At 43.7% G+C, this 21,391-nt stretch overlaps 1 protein-coding gene across 5 annotated transcripts in view; it reads right to left on the bottom strand.

Moving 5' to 3' along the window:
* Positions 1 to 342: 342 nt before the first annotated feature.
* LOC143898988 (putative receptor-type tyrosine-protein phosphatase mosPTP-1) overlaps positions 343 to 21,391 on the bottom strand; it is a 269,365-nt gene continuing 248,316 nt past the window's right edge. For 2 of the 5 annotated variants that reach the window (XM_077408873.1, XM_077408870.1), the window contains 14 exons: positions 14,460 to 14,669; positions 13,592 to 13,872; positions 13,132 to 13,388; positions 10,657 to 10,940; positions 9,729 to 9,949; positions 9,343 to 9,468; positions 9,042 to 9,217; positions 8,603 to 8,894; positions 8,349 to 8,520; positions 8,137 to 8,261; positions 7,778 to 8,055; positions 7,552 to 7,687; positions 6,879 to 7,465; positions 343 to 6,800 (listed from right to left, as the gene is read on the bottom strand). In XM_077408873.1, coding sequence (XP_077264999.1) covers positions 6,971 to 7,465; positions 7,552 to 7,687; positions 7,778 to 8,055; positions 8,137 to 8,261; positions 8,349 to 8,520; positions 8,603 to 8,894; positions 9,042 to 9,217; positions 9,343 to 9,468; positions 9,729 to 9,949; positions 10,657 to 10,940; positions 13,132 to 13,388; positions 13,592 to 13,872; positions 14,460 to 14,669 — 3,053 coding nt within the window. In that variant the 3' untranslated portion in view covers positions 343 to 6,800; positions 6,879 to 6,970. The remainder of the gene's footprint in view (positions 6,801 to 6,878; positions 7,466 to 7,551; positions 7,688 to 7,777; positions 8,056 to 8,136; positions 8,262 to 8,348; positions 8,521 to 8,602; positions 8,895 to 9,041; positions 9,218 to 9,342; positions 9,469 to 9,728; positions 9,950 to 10,656; positions 10,941 to 13,131; positions 13,389 to 13,591; positions 13,873 to 14,459; positions 14,670 to 21,391) is intronic. The other 3 variants (XM_077408871.1, XM_077408874.1, XM_077408872.1) reach the window with 3 other exon arrangements.

The following is a 21,391-nucleotide window of genomic DNA, read 5'->3' as shown; positions in this document are numbered from 1 at the left end:
TATTTTCAATCGCTAAATAATTGACCAATTTTCGTGTAATCAACAGAAAGCGATTTCCTATTAAATTGATGTACTGTCAATGAATAATTTACTTCGATATATATTAAATCTAATAGAAAAGAAGCGTTCGCATGGATAATTATTAAGAGATCGAATGACGACAATAGAATAGGATTTAATAAGGAGTGTGTCGCAGTGAATTTAGTTATTGCGTTTGCGTTAGCTTAATTAATTGCAATCAGATCACATCTTAGGAAGCGACTGCATCCGGACTGGGCGCTTACGGAAGGCCTATGGTGATTCGCTGGTGAGTGAAACTTGGCTGATTTGACCAGTTGGAAATTTCTCGCAAACTATTTATTAGACGTATATGTTCTTAAGCACGGACAATTCTTCTCGAATGAAGCGTACAGTTAAAAAAACGAGTAATACTATCGCACATAATGACTGATATCGCAATCATTATATCCGTTTAAACCTCTCTAAAATTTCTCTGTCTTTTGTTTCTTCTTCTTCACGTTTTCGTTGAGATACGTACTGTATGTCGAGTAATGAAGCTTGATGGAAACCGCATTAGACCAGCATTCGTGTTCTTCGCGACTCATTGACGCGTGTCGTTGCCGCTCACAATGATTTATAATTAACGATGAGAGCCGCGCGTCGCGACAAGGATGACTCGCGTGACGTCGCAGGAACAGAGAAACCGAGCTTTTTGATTTTTTTTTTTTTTTTTTTAATTATATTCGTGCTTCGCGTTTTTAACACGTCACGCGACTCGTCCCCTCTCTCGGCGCGAATGATCTCTTTTATTCCCGAGCGACGCGTCGCGACGGTCAGAGAGAATCGATTTGTTAAAAATTCTATCGAAGGCATTGCGGTCGCTATGCTCGGAGATTAACTCTTTCGCTACTGGTATGATCGCGCCGGATCCTTGACAGAAATGCATCACTGGCTGCAGAATCTATTCAGAACTGACACGCGCATTATTTTCCTGCACTTTTAGGAGATAATAATATAGTCATCTTCTCTCATTTTTTATGTACAAAACAAAAATACATTGCGAATTAATTATTATAAAGTGATATCTGCATTATCCTCGCGCACATTTTCAGAATATAATAATACTTATAATTCTTCCCGCTTATTTATACAGACAGACACATCGATTAATAATTGCTCGATTTCTCTCGCGACTCCTTGAATGCTATATTTGATTTCTCTAAATCGCTAATTTGACAACTTTTCTACATTTCCAGGGTAGAAAGAAATCCTTCCATTGTTGAGTCTCAATTTCCGTTCTAAAGTCGAATACGTTGAAATAAAGGTATTCAGAATGCACTATTAAAACTTCGTTCTTAGATGCCATAGCGAAAGAGTTAAGGAAAAGAGGTAAGAGAAAGGAAGGAATGTTCTCAATATATAGGTACTCGTTTGGCAGTCTTGACTGTCGCTTTTACGTGTTGATTTCTCGTAATCATTCTCGTCGTATTCGTCGGATATTAATTGGGCATGGCGCGGATTCATGATACCCGTTGTCTCTCGGGACTCTCCTCTAAAACTTTCTACCGCTTTCTACAATTTTCCGTACATCAGCCGACCTCGGTGTACCCAGCGGTGTCGATGATAGATTGTTAATGCACGTTAATCATGATTATACGTATAAACAGCTTCCTCCTCTTTTTTTTTACAGTTACCGTAGGCCGTAGTGCATACGTTTAGATTGGAGGGGAGAGAGAGAGAGAGTCCGCTCCCCTCCGCCGTGTGCTTTCTGCGAGACGATTCATTACACGAATGATAATTATAAAGTTATAAATTGTGGCAACTTATGTACGAAACAATCGAACGTGCTTGAGTGTGTTTTTTCACGGTTGTCTATTGAAGGTTTCGATAGGCATTCAACATATACATCCTCTGTTAAAACACATTCATTTCTATATATCCATTTATACAATATATATATATATATATATGTATATAAATTATTTATATACATATATATTGCTGGATATACGTATTTTATATGTATAAGTAACAGACTTCTCTGAACGACTGCGCGCGCCAACGAGATCCGCGCAATCCCGAACCGCCCTTCCCGAACTTGCTTCCGTGTTTTTCACTTAATAAAATACACATATGCACATACGTACGTATATATATCACATAAAATCAACTCGGAACGAGACCGTTCGCTTTTCTTCCACGTGTGGTCCGCGCGAATACTAACAGTTACAATCGCAGTCTTTGTTATACCGAGAGTGTAAAAAGGAATCCGATAGAACGCACTGGAGCTCGATCCATCCTTTACGTCCACCTTGTCGTGCGACACTCGATATTATCCGCGATTAATATCGGCGAACCATTCTCTCTCTCTCTCTCTCTCTCTCTCTCTCTCTCTCGCGCGCGCGCGCGCGCGCGCGCAGAAAAGCTCGTTAAATGGGATTAACAAGAAGGAAAATGATTGCCCCCCTCCCCTCCCGTTAGCAAATAACCATTTTATAGCTATCCGGCGGACGAACGACCAGGAAAACGCAGTTCAATCGTCATCTTTCTCGTCTCGATCGTGGCGTAGCGGACGACGAAAGGCAGGAAAAGAGATAGAAATGAAATCAAGAGCCAAAGGGGAGCTAGATGCGAACTAACGGTGTGAAAACGAACGAGACAATGTGTGTGTGTGCGTCATCTTACAAATATTATGTTGACTAGAGTCTACATTATCTATACACACCACCTATTCTATCATCGAATTATACGCGGGCGGCCGCGCACGACCCCCCTCCCCCCTGGATCGCTCCTCCCCCCTCGCCTTATCTCACGGCCACTCCCTCATTAGACGTCTATTTTGCGTTTATCCATGTAGGTACGTACACATATAATCGTGTAATATCGTAAAATACAATATAGATCGCGTATGTGCACGTGCGCGACGAGGTATCGCTGTACAAGTCGCCCGCGGGATGTACGAGCATTGTTTCAACCTCCTCTCTCCTTTCTCTATGGCATTGTCCCCGTCTCGTTGAATCCGATTTAAAAACGTAGCGATTCCTCGTCCGCCACGCCCGCACAATCATCTTACGCTCCGATCGCCATTCACATCATAAATATATATATACATATATATATGTATATATATATATATATATATATATATATATATATATGTATATATAAATTTTTTTCTTCTCGATTATTAGCGCGACGAGTTCGTGTTCGTGTGAGCTGTCCGTCACTCAGGTGTGCATCTACCATTTCGGCGTAGTTTCTCGCGTACATTCACATGTGTGTGTATGTGTGTCTGAGTGTGGGTATATGTGTACAATAATATCGCTTCTCGCTCCTTTCTTTTTTTCGGTGACTTAAGTTATTACGGCATTAATTAAAAGACACGGTTTTTACATACATAGTAATATCTCTAGTTAGACGATAAGTCAATAGGTGTTCCGTTTCGTACGAATTGGCGATCAATCGAGACTTGACCGCGGCTAATCGGATATACATACGTATATACATCGATTCCCGGGCTTCCAACGAACAATCCCTTATCTCGAACCTTATCTCGAAGATCGATCCGCTCGGTTTGTTCCGGAAATGCGCTTGCGTTTATTCGCGTTCGCAAGCTCTCTTCACGTAACTCGGGCGCTAAGTACCTCGAGCTTCTTGAAAAAGTAACTCTCGTGCGAGAGGAACAGCGATGCCCGATACTCCGTTCCTTCCGCCGAAGATCTCTGGTTTTTTTTTTGTTGCTTTACGCTCTCGCGACCCCCCCCCCCCCGATCGTCGCGAAGCGAAACGCGCGACTCGGGAATCGAGATTTTTCGTTCTGATTTCCTCGAATGACAATTCAGTCTTGTCAGTCTTGTGCCCGCGAGGGCGTTCCTAATCATGACGCAACTTGACGTATCGACGATAAAGCGATTTTCTCTCTAACGAGCACTTTCGCATAGCTAATCACAGCGAGCTGACCAAAAGAACGTAATAGAGTCTCTTTTCTTTTCACGCGTATTTTCCTTCCGCAAATTGTTACTCGTTGCCTCTGCTCTCTCCCTTTCGTCCAGCGGTTCTACTTCCGGTTCTACGTCCGAAGGGTGGCGATTAAGGCGGACTATTATGTTCTGGTTTTCTGGCAAATTTTATACATCGCATTCGCGTATGACGAGACGAACCTGGCGAATATTATCTGCCGCGATTCGCGAGGAACTGTTCTTTTCTTTTTTTCTCTCTCTCTATTCCGTTTGCCTTCTTTCTCCGTGACGCGAAAATCCGTTCGAGTCGACTGATAACGTTATCGATTACCACGGAAGAGCCGTCGTTCGGTAGTATTGACTGATGCTTTTGTCGCAATTATTATTAGAACGGTGTTGGTACACTTAATTATAAATACAGTTTCGGCAAGTTGAAACGAACACCGGTTTTTGAGTCTCCTGCACGTAATTGCTCATTGTTAACTTAAATGAATAGTCTTTCAAGAAAGTAGAGACTAATTTGTACTGTACGAGTTAGGCCAAGCGACGGAACGTACACTTCGCAAGTATCTGACTGCGCTTTTTCTCGACGCACGGTGACGAATAATCGATAAGACACATTTGTAAATCAGTACGGTTGCGCGATGAGTATCTTTACATGCAACGAAAGTGACCTTTGCATAATTCGTCGATTCTCGATTTTTCTTCGTCGTAAGCCTCACGTGTCTTCCACTTCGTCGTAAAGGAGGAGGGTCCATAAGGTCCATAAGATCGATTTTTGGCTCCCCCCCCTCTGAATTTTATTCTAAAATATCCGAAACGTTTTATTTTTGTAAGAACCATTGAAATCAGGTGAGTCTTTAGTCTAAATAGACGCCTGTTTATTCTGTAACTCTAATTAATCCCATTTTTACCATCAACGCTTCTACACCTACACATCTTTTCCTTGCATTTAGGTATGTAAAATAACAATTAAATATTTCGTAATCTTTAGTATCGACATTCTTGTAGCACAATTTTTCTAAAATATAATATAGTATATTTATCTTTTAGTTACTGTAGATATTTATTTGATGATAATATGTGTTATATAAAATGATTACAAGAAACTATAGCTTACATACATACAAATGTCTTCAACTTTTTCTCTACCTGAAACACATATACACACTAGACAAATGTAAGGAAATGATATGTAGGTGACATATAGAAGCGTTGATGGTAAAATGGGATTAAATAGCATTACAGAATAAACAGGCTTCAAAATACGTCCATTTAGGCTAAAATCACTTAATTTCAATAGTTCTTACAAAAATAAAACGTTTCTAATATTTTAGAATAAAATTCAGAGGAAAACCGGTTCTCTTCCTTTAATGATTAACGAAATAAATTAAATACTATCTTGCGCAGATACGCATACGCAGTTTGTATATAATTTAATAAATTGAGAATTCAGAGTGTCGTTGCTTTTGCTTTGTTTCGCAGTTCTCGGGGTACCAAGACACAAGCAACGGTAAACTAAAATATCGCGATTGTCATCATCGTAAAAAAGTTACATTACTTTATATTTTTAATTAAAAAGAAAGCGTAACCCACACACATAGCACGAGTCGACGCGTTTTTTTTTTTTTTCACATTTTCTGGTGTCTATGAATAATTCCGTCAGAAAATTTCGGCCTTTGCTTATTTTATGCAAACGTCACCTATAAAAAAAAATCTTCGTTATTTCTCATAGAGAGATCGCATCTTACAAGTAACGTTAGCGCGTTAGACGTTATCAAAAGCCGTATAGTTTTCTACGAAGTTGTGCGTTCGATTCGTTTACGGGTGTTCCGCGAACGTGAAGCGAATACACGTGGTACGATATTTGCTACACACATGTAATTTTGATTTGAGTATCGCGTATCGAGCGGCCTACGCGCGAAATCACTCGTCCGAACTTAATTTTAACGATTGATTGACGATCGACGATCACGGCGGCACGACGGATCGCCGATACCGGTGTATCGTCGCTATAAATGGCAGTAGCAGGCAGCAGGCACGATAAGCCGTGCATTATCGCGGCCAACACTGGGCTGGGACCACAAATCGAAGTGGATGAAAAACGAGAGAGAGGGCAGATGCTTATAAATGAATTTCGTTATCACGCGCGGCAATCGTGATTCGTATATGTGCGAAGCATTTCGCCCGACGATGCACCCTCACGCATACATATGTATACAATGAACTAAAAACACGTAGAATAATTGGATACACGTGTATATGTATATGATATATTATATATGTACACACCCATCCGCGGAAATATCGTTTCTAACAATTAGGCTATCGTAATGATTCTTTGGCAACTCGGAGCTGTCGGATTTTCGACGTGCATATATGTATATATGTATATACACGCGCGCACACGCTCGCACATACGCACAGACACACAAATTTCCTACACATATACATATGTATACATATATAATATTTTATGTAGCGTGTGTATGTGTGCGTGTACCTAGGTATTATGTGTGCGCGGGCGCGCGCGCACGTGTGTGTTGTATGTATTAATAATTATATGCAATGTATGTACACGAAATAAGATTGAACAACGTAAACTTACGCGACGGACAAGATAAGCATCGCCCATCCGGCGTGCATCGGCGGCAACATTGTCTCTTTGTGTTTGGCACTGTCCGCTCACGCGCCGGAAACCGGGTTTCCTTACCGAAATTCCTTTTCTCTCACGTTCTTTTTTTTTCGGTTTCTTTTCTCTTAACATTCACGTTAACTCTATGTACACTAAGAAATCCCATGGATGCGAATTATCACCTTCTCTGCGATGCGAGGATCAGTCTGCACGCAAAAAAAGCAGATTTTGTTTCTTACAATATCGTATCTCGTCGAGGATTCGACGTACGGGCATGCACTTACCAGGTCGTGATTAAATTTCCGGCGTTCGGGAGTCTCGATTACAGCGGGGCCGACTTTCGCGAAGGTGCGCTGCAACCGAAGATAGGCCGGCATCATTGCGGCATCATCTTACAGCTGGGCTCCAGACTGTCGGAGGGTACGCGCATGCTGCCATTTGTGATATAACCGTTAGCATCGACCATTACGGAGACGCCGGATGGCGGATGATTATGATAGCTAATGTTTCTCTGCGACACCACCATGCTTTTCTCCGATGGTACTACATGATCGTTGCTGCCGCCGTGGGAGGAGAGGCAGGGTTCGCTCCCACGGCTGCTGCATGACTCGATCGGGTGGTCCACGCGTATGGGAATGGTATAGTCGGACAGGTATTCGGAACTGACTTCTACGGTCGCGTATTCGCGAATGACGGATGACTTGGATGGATAATCTATTGGCATGTGTTGAATCGACGAGGCCGACCTGATCTCGTTTGGATCGCTCAGCGTAGCGACGTGTCCATTCGCCATGGCGTACAGATCGGGCTCCGCGCGGCCTTTCGTCGATAGCATGGACTCCAGACACTGGTACAACAAAACGTAATCCTCCTGCGAATGATAAATAAATAAATTTTCCCATCTAATCGCGAATGCGGCTAAAATTACGTGAAAAGAAATTCCAACTTAAGGCTCACCTTTGAGCGGAAAACGCCAGGTCGCTTCATGTAAAGCAACTTGGCAAACATGTAAATGTCGGCGCTTTGCTCAAATTCCAATTGTTTGTTTAACGTAGTCAGCAGAACAAAGAGTGCAGCCTCGACTCCGCCATACCTAAAGTGAGTAACAATAAAAGATGTATTCGCTTAAAATGATTGATCGTGGAATTATCACGAGTTTGCAAGAATAAAGTTTTCTGCACACCTATCCATTACGACGATAGGACCATTCTGATAATCCCGATGAAAATCTTGAATGATGCTGACGAAAGTCTTCGGATTGTTGTTGTGCGGCCACAGACCGTTCTGATTTGACGGCGCTTGAACGATCCTGGCGCTGAGCTCGTAATCATCTTGCAACGACCGAACCGCGACTTCCAGCAAGATTGTCCCATTCACAGTTTCCTTCGTTCCGCAGAGTCGCACTCGGAATGTCTCGGACTCGAGATCCTTTCCTTCGATGGGCCAAAATTCCGGGTATTCCTGTCGGACGGCATTTTTTATTATTAGAAGGTCTTTCTTTTTGCTCCTTCACGCACGATTATCTTAATCTTCGAGACATACCTCGTCGCATTGAGTTAACATGACGATAGTCTGCGCATTGTGGTCCCACATCATTTGCCAGAATTCCATTATGGTGCTCTCCATCGGATGCTGCGTTATGATAAACTCGCGGTTGCGTTGAAAGCCTAGAAATACCATGCTTTTACTGTCGTTTGCAACGAGGGATTTAGACTGCGCCTCGACACGAAGAGAGGCATGATTGATATACCTACCTGAAACCCATGTCGCGTTTATGTAGTCGCTTCCGTCGACGCCTGGTTTCGGCGTTAGATGCACGCGCGCGTTCTCGATAGGGACAATGTCCATATTACGATTCTTGTGGACGTTGCATGCTTTGGTGGCGGACACGAGATTGAAGTCCTTGGGTTTCCACGACGTCACCAACTAGAGAGAGAAATGACACACATAATTAAATTAAATAATTTACCTTTCGAACATTGGTCAAATCCAAGGATAAATCAGTTACCTTATATTGAGCTTCAATGTTGTTCCATGCGTCAGTCTTGGTATTCGATGGGCACAGCATGTCTTGAATGTGCTTTATTAAATTATTGGAGTCAATATTGGTCTCGCCGCTCTCGATCGCCTCCTGCAGAGCATCGTGGATAAAGATATACTGCTCTTCCGTCTGAACCAGAAAGTTTCTCTGAGTGCGGATGTGTTTGAGAAAACCGTATACGTTGATCTCGCCCTTTGCTTTAGCTTGCTTCAGCATGGCGTCAATTACGATGTACGTTCCGGTACGCCCGACGCCGGCGCTGAAACAAAAAAAAATATTTCGAATAGAGAGAGAGCGATCGTTAAAGATCGCTAGAAATACTAAAAAAAAAAAAGAAAAAAAAAGCATACACAATGCCGAATTGGAAATCTCTGTTAATTAAAAATTGTCAAAATGAGATTTTCACCTGCAATGTACTACAATAGGTCCAGCCTCGGGCGGATTAGCGTTGGACGATTTGCGGATAAAGCTCAGAACGGGTAAAGGATGATCGGGCACGCCGTGATCAGGCCAACTGGTGTAGTGGTATTGCCATATAGTGCGCTCGCCCATATTGGTCCCATTTTTCTTCTTCTTGATCTGCTTAAAAATCCGAAAGTGTTTCTCGTTGGGAGGATTATTCGATTATTGGCTTTTGAAAGTATTGATTTTTTCACGTCCAACGATTTAAGCGCACATACACACACACTTTATTTCTAAATATATACCTTTAAATGTCGAATTTGGAGAGTGCGGATGGTGTACGTGGCCATAATGTCTTCCTTCACTAAAGTTACTTGAATGTAACCGTACGTTTCGGTCCCTTCTTTGGGCCAATACATATCACATTTCCTCTACAAGTAACAATAATAATCCATAAGTAACAATAACTTAATACATCAGATTCCTTCACTAATTACAGTGAGGCAAGCATTTGCGCATATGAATAATTTATCTTTGTTCCTACTCATAATTCTTTCACCATTTTATTATGTAACTTTTGGTTAACGTTGTAAAAGAAATATCAATATTGACTTCATAATTGTATTCACCGTGTCATTATTAACTATTGATTAATGTTATAAAAAAGTAATGATATCAACTTTGTACTTACACGACCGCGCTCGACCAGATTTGTAATCATTACGACTATTGATACGCGCTGCTCCCAGACCATCCGCCAAAAACCGTCGAACGTAGGCGGGAGTGGACCCTGGGTACCGATGTAAGCTCGCGCTCTTTGCCATCCATCGATGTAATTCGCGTTAACGTAATCCTGGCCCTTTTTAGGCGGCCCACCGCCGCAGGAGAGCAATTGCACACGAGTGTGGTCGTCTAATGATAATAACATAAAGAATAAAATTAAACTGCCTCGCCCAATTAAGGCAACGCCTCCGCATTCTCATTACAATCGTAATCTCCACAATTATAATTTGTTACCGGTCTAAAAATACAGATTTTAATCGCGCTAGACTAGACGATTATCCACTTATCAGTTTGATCGACGCAAATATCAACGTACTCTATTCAAGCCAAGATATATTTTATATTACCTCATTTTTATTTTTATCACCTCATTTTCGGAGATTATATCGATTGTTCCATCCCGTGGATAATGAAGAGACATTTTCTATTTCGAACGTGCGAATTTCGCGAGCGCGAGAGAGTATTCTCGATTCGTGGTGAACTTTACTTCTCTCCGAACAAATTTATTATTCGACTACGCGATAAGTCTAGCTCGAGCTTTAATTTTTTGTCGTCGAAATTGATAATGATACGTCACGATCTTAGCCAGATGGTATCGACGCGGGGGTCAGCGACTGAGGGGTCAGGCCGAACTGAAATAAATCAAACGGAGCGAATACGTATTCATTGACTACACGACACGGCAAGTGGAAGCCATCCTTTAAAAAATGGAACGCTCTCGCGAGGAGCGGAAAGAGACAGAGCAGTGGTATTACCGGTTCTATATTAAGATATTTCCTTTCGTTTGTAAATATTACGACTGCGCACGAGCGGGCGATACGTCAATTGCTACTTACACGCGAGTATATTCAGATATCTGTTCTTGGCTTTATTCTCAGCGAACTGAGAATTCTCCACGGTATAATCGCCGGTCTCCGACTGTATTAGTTCGTATTCTTTGCTGAAACCGATGTCACCGTCGGCGTGAAGGCTCGCAACGTGCTGAACGAATTGCTGAACGGCCACGGCGGTCCTCTCGCCGTCCTGCTCGCTGTTCTCCCATTCTTGAAGCGTAGGAACATTCCGTGGCGGATAATCCAGGTAGTAATAGGCAGTGTGGAAGCATTTCCTAAAGATCGGTCTAGATAAAAAAAGAAAAGGGTATCTCGATATATATATCTCCAAACACATTTTGACAAAATATTTCTACAAATGTTTAGAGAATCTTTTATGTACATTATTTTTGAAAAACAATTTCAAAGGTATATCGATCGTCTAAAATAATGAACTACGCTCCACAATTAATTTAGGATTATTCAAGTATCCGAGCTGCAGAGTTTGTAATCGATGAGAAACACGTATGGGTTGGGCAGATAGCAACGATCAAATATTGATACACTAAAATCAATGCCGATAACACATTCCTTCGTATCACACGGTTTCGAATTCACGGATTTCACCGAAACTTACAAGTTGCGAAAAAACTTCTTCATTTCGGCGGCATAATCTTCCGAACGACAGCATCCATCATAGGCGAGGCCGCCCGCGAATAATCAACGCACGCGTTTGCGAAATAAATGACGATTAGGCTGAATCCCGTCTGTGACCCAGAAGATGAGTTTGTCATCAGCCACGGGCGCCGATCCTTCGCACATCGCTCCCGCGGTTGCCTCGTAGTTCCTGTACGTCACCCGAGACACTGACGCGCAAGAAACGAGAAGAAACGGAGCACGAGGAGCACGAACAGCACACGCGTTCTCGCTCTCGTGGCGCGCAAAAGTCTAACTCGATGCGTGCGGCGTGGCGTCACGCTGCGTTGCTCGGCTCCGGGCTTCGCTGCGCTCCGCTCCGCACCGCACCGCACCACGAATGGCCTACGGTGACTGTAAGAGCATACTTAGGCCTTGTCACCGGTCGTTATCTCACGATAACGCGCGCGAGAGAGAGAGAGAGAGATAGAGAGAGACACACACAAGAGCGAGTGTCGGGATATTAAAATACGCATCGTATCTCCTTCGCACACGTGTAGAGCGTCCCCGTAAATCATGTTTAATAAAAATTCGTTAGTATTAGCGGAATATATATATATATAATAGAAAGGGAAGCCGTGTTATATATAGGTTTGATAGAAAAAGGAAAAGAAAAAGGAAAAGGAAAAGGGAGAGAGAGACACAGAGAGATGATGTAAAAATAATATCAATAACTCACTCTTCGTCTCTTTCTACCTGTTCTCTTTAGAAAGAGACGAAGAGTGAGTTTCCGAAACGCATCCAATTTTGGGGACCAAGCATTAATGGGGCCGTACAATACATACATATATTTCAAATAATTTACAGTGCATCATGATTTGACGATGAGAAATTTAATAAAAGACATATAAAAGACATATTTAAAAGACATATTTCATTTTAATTTGCAAGATACTCTCTATGTTATGCAATTTATCATCTTATTTACTTGGGTGACATTAGTAAATTAGTTTATAAAATGACATATAGCGTAGGAGAATTTGACGAATTACTATATAAACTTTCTCCGAGAACGAGATAATCCGAGGATCATAAATGAGAGGAGGTCGCTGGGACGATATGGGCCGCAGCGGGAAATCAAGTGGGAAAGTCTGAATGGGAAAAATAGTTGCGGGTGCGTGCGAAGGTGCGCGTGATTGCATCGTTCGCTTTGGAAACTTTCTAATTGCCCGCGCCGTACTCCAAATGCGATTCGCGATCCAGGCACACGTTATTTGCGCTCGTACCGATATTGTCCGGTCGACAATTTCCAGCTCTGTTATTTTTGTTAGCGTTCTTTTGTAGCGTTAGATCGGCCGGCGCGGAGCGGAAGTGAAACGTCGGCGATGCGAAATAATACTTCGCAAGATCGACCGTAACTGCAATGTAAAGCGTAACTTGTTGCAGCGAGAGAAAGTAGATCTCTCGTTATCATTTCTCCGTTATGCGGGTTTTATTTCAACTTTTCGATTGTACGTCGTATCGGTCGTGATATAAAGACGTAACTAATTTATTAATTAATCTCGGCGTATGCGTCGTTGCAATTACGTAAGAAAAAGAGGGGGGAGGGCTTTGTTTAACGTGTGTCACAGATTGTCCGTGTCACAAATTTAAATGACGCTACAGAGAACGATAGGCAATTTTTATATAATACGCTCAAAGAGTTTCGATTTTTATTTCTTTCTTTTCGCGCGAGCGCGCGCGCGCGCGGTTGCGCTCGTTGGCGCGCGACGCGGAAATATGTATATCGCCCGGTGCGGTCGGATGCAGCTAAAGTTTCCTCCGTATGCGCGATAACGCGCCGTGCGTTAAACCGTGACTTACTTCCACAGCACGAAGGACGTAATCGCCAGCATCACGGCGAAGCAGGCGCAGACCATACCGGCGATCACGCCCGCGCTGAGATCCTTGCTGCTGCGGCGCATCAAGGGCGGTATCTTGTCGCAGTCGCGGGTGACCAACACCTTCGTCGGTATTGAGCTGTCGCCTTGAATAATCAGATGGCTGTCTATTGTGCTCCTGGTGGCCCCCCGCACCATGATCTCGTAAACGGTGTTCACCGTCAGGTTGGGTATAATCGCCTGCGAGCATGAATTCATAAACGGTTCTTACGGTTACGTCATAATTGCTTTTATCTAAATAAAGACTTATTGACGAGACAAAAAATTAAGTAGCTTTTATTAATAATATTGTCAATAGTGGAACAGTTTATAAATTGTTATGTTAGATATAAAATGTGTTAATCTTTTATCATTATTGCTGAATATTAAATTGTAAAATGTACCCCGCTTTCGAGATGATTTTTGTCGGTTGTCATTTCGATCTCCTCGTAGTATCTCCCATTGTCCCTTCGATAATTGATGTAGTAATAATCGATCGAGCCCCAGAAGTTCGCCGGCCTGGCCCAGTGAACGTAGACAGATTCGTGGGATTGGCAAGTTAAATTCAAGATCTGAGGTGCGCTCGGTCCTGTTATGTCGGTCCTGCGAATGATCTGATCGGATGGCTCGCCCTCGTTCTTCCGCGTGTAAGCCTTCACCCAGATCTTGTAATCGGTGTACGGATCTGCAACGGGACAGTGCGAAGATCATGAGTGATATAATTGAGCAAATTAAATTTCATGAATGGGAGTCAAGAAACTATATAGTTTCGGTGCGACCGTATCTAATCGAATCTTAACGAGATCCTTTCCCGACGCGATAAAATGGTTGCCTCACCATCCATAATTACAACGAATTGTCTAACGATGCATTTACTTGCGCCGAGCGGGCGCAAGTAAATGTGAGAAAAAAAAAGTGCGTGCGGCGATAAGAATTCTTCGGGCTTTCCTTATCAATAAACTAAGTACACCGACCTATCTCCGGTCGTCTGCTGTAACGACTATTCGTTGTCGAGCGAAGATTACGTGGTTAATCTCGCGTTATCTGGCGCGTTAAAAAAAGACACAAAGGCCGGATAGCGCGCGTCGACCGATGCTAAACATCGTACATTTGCGCGTTAAAGTAGAAAGATAAACTGCGTGACATTGCCAGAGAAAGAGAGGTATCCGCTAATCACATTCCCATAATTTAGAACAATAGAATAACGTTTAAGTGATTTCATCCATGTTTGCCGTGTTTTTCTTGGAAGTTGGAAGGTATATGTATACTTACGCAGTTCTTTCAAAACGAATTCGATGTACGTGTCGTCGGAGTCCGCAGATTTGTCGGGTATGTGCATCTTAACGTCCGTATAATTGGAATGCATGTAGTAAACGCGATAACCGGCGATGACACCGTTGGCGTTCTCAGGCTCCGACCAGAAGAGTTCAATGGTGGTGCCCGTGATTCCCCGAGAGGTGAGATTCTCCGGCTTTGTCGGCGCTGGAAGGAAGAAAGAGAAAAAAAACCACGTTTTTTATTACAATACGTTAACCTTTTCTTTTCTCGTCATCGTTCGCAATGTCGCGCCGAGACAAAGTATTCAGCGCGCTCAGAAATAGTAAACTAGGCTAGTAGAAATCCTAATTTCATTCTTTCATTGTTCAAACGGAACGCTTCTTCGTACGTGTTGTCTGTATTTACATCGACATAAAGAAATAGACCGGGCACACGCGTCGCATACTTTTCTATGACACATTTTCTGTATATATGCACGTTGGGTCAGGCATAACGGAAGAGAGAGAGAAAGAAAGAGAGAGAGAGAGAGAAAGAGAGAGAGAGAGAAAGAAAGAGAGAGAGAGAGAGAAAGAGAGAGAGAGAGAGAGACGAGACATCGGATCTTATCCTGCTCTTTACTACGCGTCGCATTGATAAGAAAAGAATATGACTCCGATGTTCTCTCGCTGGATACTCGGGGGGGGATATACAGCCGACGCTGCCGGGTCTATTTCTATACAGTTTACAGTTATCTGTTCTCTCGAGCAGCAGATATCGATACCCAACTGTATTTCCATTTTTATAAAGCTTTATTTTCTCGAATAAATAATACGGATGAATAAACGGCCATCGAAGCGTTCATAAGAGAGTTCAAATTTATTGAATATTCATACATCTGCCGCGGCATTACCATACGCCGCGCGGCGTGCGGTATAAAACATGCAAATTGATTTGCATTCTATCGTCGGCTGCGTAAAATCATTGACAGTAGACTTGCTTAGACGGCATACCGAGACGCACTCTAAATAGAACGTAAGACACTTGTGGTATGAGGGAAATCCTGTCGAATCTTCCGATTAAAAGTAAAAATAAGGAAATATGTATAGGTACTTGATAAATCAAGACTAGATTCTTAATCAAATTAAGTTGAAGATTATAAGAAGTCTCTTTTCAGCGCAATTGTTAAATTATTTTACTCATAACTCTTATCGACGATGTGGACAGGAAAATCATTTCCTCTCGCTGACTCCTATCCAGAATTTATTTGGCGGTCGTTAGTTCGCCTTGTCATCTCCTACGATACTCCGCGTTTAAAGCTTATCGAATTCGCATTAGATTAACGACGTGTAATAAAACGAGCGAGGCTGTCGGAGAACGGGAGAGTCACCTTTTACAAGCTTTACGAGCTACGGCGGCGGATGATGTCATATCGAGTCTGTGCACGCACGCGGGGATCGTGTTCTCGTATTACTATCGGGCTGAAAAGCGAATACGATTACCGGTCCACGAGGCGCAAGGTCGCGATCGTTGCACGGCGGCGCGGAAAACGATCTACGTCGAAACTACTTAGAACTCGCTGACGCCCCAATGTTCGTCGGAGCCACGTTCTGTGACGAATCGTCGAGAAATGATCTCATCCATAAGTGGGGAATGTCGCGAAGCGATTACGCGACAAAGCGTCGTAAAGCGGGCGTCAAACGATGCACCTCAATCGCATGCAATTGCGACGATCGAGGAAAAACCCCCACGCGTCTAAGAATTATCGTGCATTTCGCGGAGCCGAGGGACCGGGGAGAACTATGTAGGCGAAAGTGCCTTTTATTAAGATAGGTTCCCACTGAAGTTAACGGTTCACGAGTGAAAGGAACAGCCGATAAGAAAACCTGAGGTACCTGCTTCGAGTGCCGGACTCTCGCGTCTGCATGCTCTTCGATTTGTATACCGTCACGAGTTGCATCCGAGAGCTGCAGCTATTCCGAGAGTTCCTTTGACTTTCGTCCGCGAGCGGAGAATTTCGATTGACCAATTAATATTCCTTATTTTATCTTTCAACACAAGGAAACGATTATCTCTCTGCAAATTCTGTTAATAGAGATATTTTTTTAATTTTATCAATTTATTATGCTAATAATTGTCTTACTTCATAAAAGTTACTTTAAGGAGTCATTAATTCTTCGCAACGGCGAGAGGCCCTGACATGCATTTACACGTCCGGATTGGGCTACCGGCCTTGGGTCCTGTCATAAAAATAGAATGTCCGGATCTCACGCGCGCGAGACGTAACACAGCGCGGTTTTACTCTCGCAGACAATTCTGTGAGGACGGGCGTATTTCCATAATTTTATACTCCGGCGACACTTGAGGTCAGTAAGTAATCGTTGCCATGGCGATGCACGTACTGCACCGCTATATGTTGCACACGCGACGAAAAAAAAAGCAGATGTGACGTGTGCAGGCTTTTAGGTATACGAAAACAGGGAGTCAATCTTGTCAATATTCTATTACGTTTTTACGGGGGGAAAACAATACGCTCGCCGGTTCGTCCGCAATTACGGTCGGGCGAGTCCCGCGCGCGCAATAAAAAAAAATGTTGCAAAATATTCGTTTTCCCGTGACGCACAAAGTCAGCGGCAATTGCAACGCGCGTTACAAAATAAACCGGCAAACGATTCACGCTTGTGTCGTCATAATATACCGCGGCACGTGTATCGTGTATGCACGCGCGTCGGTGTGCATTTAAAAACGTTTGCGCAATCGTTGGGTGTGCATTGTAGGTGAACCGCGGAGGTTCGCGGAGAAGGCGATTCGCGCCTCTCTCGCGTCCTTTAAGGCGTCTCGCGGGCGAGAACGAGGCACGCACGTACGTTGCGCCGCGCCGCGTCGCCTGTCGCGTTCCGCGAAATCGAAACGGAACGGGAAATGAGTTAAGCGTCGATTACACGAGTGGACAGAGTCTTAAGCTCGCAAGGTGATTACGAGGTGGCACCGCTGCGTGCCGAGTGACGCTGTAACGCAATACACTCGCGAGCGGGCGCGTGGTATTTCCTAGTGAAACTCGCGCGTTTGTTTTTGCCAATTAATTACGCGTTAAAACGCGCGCGAGATTTTCACCGCCGGACTCGTTTGCATATCTCGTTTTACTCGCGCGAATATAAAAAGTTGTCGATTCAGAGTTGATTTTCTTTACGTTATCGTTAATAATGTCAATGTTCGGTTCATCTTGGCGCGCCGATCGCTCGATTATATTATCAGGCCGACTGTTAGAGTAATTGGAAACGCATAGACATAAATAAAATTCCATTTCCAGACGCAACATCGGATCGGATTTACATCGCCTAATTTTGTACGTTGTAATTCCACGCCACATTGAAGCAGATTTGGATTCGTAGTACAGTATCGCAACGAGGTCTTATCCGCTAAATGGTTATCTTTGATCTAACGAAGATGCTGTAAAATAATACATTGGAAGCACCGCGAATGCATGATGTCATTTCTTCATTTCTTCATTTATTGTTAGTGTATTTTATTTCTACCGCTATATCAATACATATCGTCTCATTATTTGTTATATTTAACACTAAAACTACCAAAGAAGTCAAAATCTTGTTTAACATGTTTTAAAATAATTATTATTCATTTTTGAAACGTCACAATTTCTGAATTTTTTTTCTGATTTTTATTAAAATATATCTACTATAATTATAGTTTTATAAATTTGTTTTTTTTTTCCATTTTAATCCCTTCGGTAGTTCTAGTGTTAATTTCTACTATTATCTCACATATGCATCGGCACATATATATTCTTTGTAGTGTTTCCTTTCTTAACATATTCTTAGTCTAACGCCTCGCACTTTTCCCGAGTAGGAGGAACAACTTTGCGTCAGCCTGTCTGTCGCAAGGTGACTTCGGCGAATTACCTCCGATATCGCTGTCATTCTCCGTGGAAAACGGCATAATGTAGGTTGTCCGCTCGAAGATTTGCTCGTCGGTCGTCTGCGTGATCGGATCCGCCGTGGCGACGAGGAGTCTCAGGAGCAGGGCTAGCGAGGCCGCCAGTTGAGCGACACTGGCCACGCTGGTCCACGACATTTCTTCTTCTTTCTTCCTTTCTTCGCACGCTGCGACTGCAGCTGGTAGAACGCCGCGTGCTCGCGTGCGTATGTCTCTCTCTCTCTCTCTCTCCTTTTCTCTTTCCTTTATTCCCTTCTCTCTTCGCTCCAAATCTTCCTTCTTTCTCGCTATTTCACGAATTCGCCCATCCTCGCCGGAGAAACACGGCGCGCTCCTCTCGCGACGCGTTTTCGCTCAATTATTATCGCAGCGTCGTCCAAGAACAGAGCGCACAACGACGCATTGTACACCGGTCGGTTCGTGTGTTGTCACTGTCACATCGCGGATGCGAGAGGTTCCTTGGGGTTATCGGGCGACGGATCAACCTTTCGAGAATCGTCGCGGCGGCGGCGGCGGCGGCGGCGGCTGCGGCGGCGGCTGCACGACGCTAGATTCGAGAACGACTACTTCCTGTTTGAGAACAAACGACCTCGCATGAGTCTCGAGCGCGAGTTTCTCGCGAAACGGCCTCGGCTTGCGCAAAAGAGAGACATCCCGAGCGAGAAATCCCGGCGGGAGTGTGCACGGAATAGCGGATGCGGATAACTCGCTATCTACGGAGAGCCAGAGAGAGAAAGAGAGAAAGAGAGAAAGAGAGAAAGAGTTCCGCGAGGTCAGACTCGACTCTGTCTGCCCAGCCTCGGAAAGGTCGAATCGAAAGTTGACATCGATAGCGCACACGGTGCATTAACTCGCGCCGATAAGACACGTACACTGCTTTATCAATATTTAAACTACTCCCGTAGCGATACTCCGATAGTAGTCGCTTTAACGTTGCGAGTAAATGCGCGAAAAGGAAGATCGCTAGATGGTAGCCAAAATATTATTACGAATACCAATCGCGTCCCCATTCATCATCGAACGCGTGATCGTGTATCACGAGGGAGGAACGTAGGCCAGCAGCGGATTATTCGGCCCCCTTGGAACGTTGTAGAGCGACTTCCCCTTGCATTTTTAGTGGATAGAGTTTAGTAGATAGACTAGGGGAATATAGCGCTGCTGTATTCCTAAACAATAACGCTACACGACGGTATTATCAATATCAATGTATTGAATTCTGCCATCCGATCTATCCTGAATAATAATGCAGGTAGAAGTGAAAAATATCTGGAAGTGTATTTATAATCAAGGAAGAGCAATTTAATTACACATCGATAAAAGTTAGAATAGGATTTCTGAAAACCAATTTTTTCTCAAGATCAGTTGGGCTTTTTCGATATAAAATATTTTGTTAATCGTTAAAATTTTTGCTTAAAAAAGTATTTGAAATTAAAGGACTCTTGCGTATTCGCGTTTGTAGAGATTAATTCGCGATTATTTCTTAAACGTTTTCAGGATGGAAGTCTCTTCATATCTTTACGGGAAAACCGATTTCTAAATAAAATTTCAGCACGAAATAGAAAGTTCGCGCACGTATGGACTTTTCCAGCCGGTATCCCATATCCCTTCAATTTCCGATCGACGAAGAGAAAGAACTCTCGAAGCAATGAGAGTGAATTTTCCCGATACAATGTGAACAATTAAATATCAGTCGCGAGAGAAACTGCGTTGGCTCGAACGCCAGGTTAAACGGATAAAGAAGCAAATTACAGGACGGCCAATAACAATAGCGCTTCCTCGTCAATAGAGAAAGAGAGAGAGAGAGAGAAAAAGAGGACGAGATATCCCTCGTGCAAAGAAAGGATCGCGCTCCAGTTTCATATTCCATTCTGCTTAATTAGCACCGCGGAATAGATAAATAATTGCGAGAGTTTCGGAGCACAATGCCGACGAATAACGCGACACGCGTTATTTCACGACAATATAAACTTTTATTCAATGCAGAAAAATCGCACACGTGCGATCACGTATAACGACCGTCCGCAATGACGTTTCGTTAAAGATCTTTTTATGCGTTTTTATTGCGAATCATAAAAGATGCGTGTTGCGTTTCACATATTGGAACGGTAATTAAAACATAATATTTCCTTTATGGGTTTACGATCGATGTTATTGTAATTGAAATACACCATCTATATAGTTGTGCATTGAACATGTGTAACGTTGAATAATTTGTTAGCGAAACATTTGAAAACGTTGGTCCTCCGCGGAAAAGAGCGGATGTAAAGCGGATGGGGTTAATCCACGCGATTCCCACGTCAATTCGCTCGCTCGAGTTTTTACTCCGCTGCAGCAAGACGGAACCCTGAATATAATCGTCCAAACGAGAGCGGGAAAAAAAAACTCGGGACCGCGCCCCATTTCGTGACTCGTCTACATTCAGCCGGCGCGGAATGAACGTTTCGCACAATGAAGCACTATCGAAAATTACGTCGAGAATTATCCCCGGAAGAGGACGGAAAAGCAATGATATAACGAACGAATAAAATCGGCACGTTCCGTAAAGAATTTCGTAGCGTAAATCACGTTTCGCATCTTCCGGAAACAGGAAGCGAGGAAGTGCGAGACCGGCGAGCTTCCGAGAGAGCGTGATCTTTTCTTACGGCACGTTTTCGGTCGCGGTGATGGAGAGAAGGAGAGAAATTGTCAGAGAGAGGATCGCGCGTCGCGCGTGCGGATGGACCATTCGTGAGGAACGTCAGGTCGAAATTGGGACGGCCCGAGAGAGTCTGCGGATTCGAAACGGCGTGGCGAGTGGCGGCGACGTGGAATGGATTGACCCCGATCGCGTTCGCTCGCTCTCGCGATTTTTGCTCGCGAGAGGAGTACCGGAGGAGCGTGCGTTGAACCTGTCGTCGTCGACCCTGCGACGATCTGTCGTCGTCGTCGTCGTCGTCGCCGCCGCTGCCGCCGCCGCTCCTTTCCCCGCGCGTCTCCACGATGCGGCCCCACGGCGG

This window comes from Temnothorax americanus, unplaced genomic scaffold (assembly GCF_048541705.1).
Source record: "Temnothorax americanus isolate GAGA-0224 unplaced genomic scaffold, ASM4854170v1 Scaffold25, whole genome shotgun sequence".
Classification (NCBI taxonomy): domain Eukaryota; kingdom Metazoa; phylum Arthropoda; class Insecta; order Hymenoptera; family Formicidae; genus Temnothorax; species Temnothorax americanus.
Note: the sequence above shows the minus strand (reverse complement) of the source record. Positions and strands in the feature narration are given on the sequence as shown.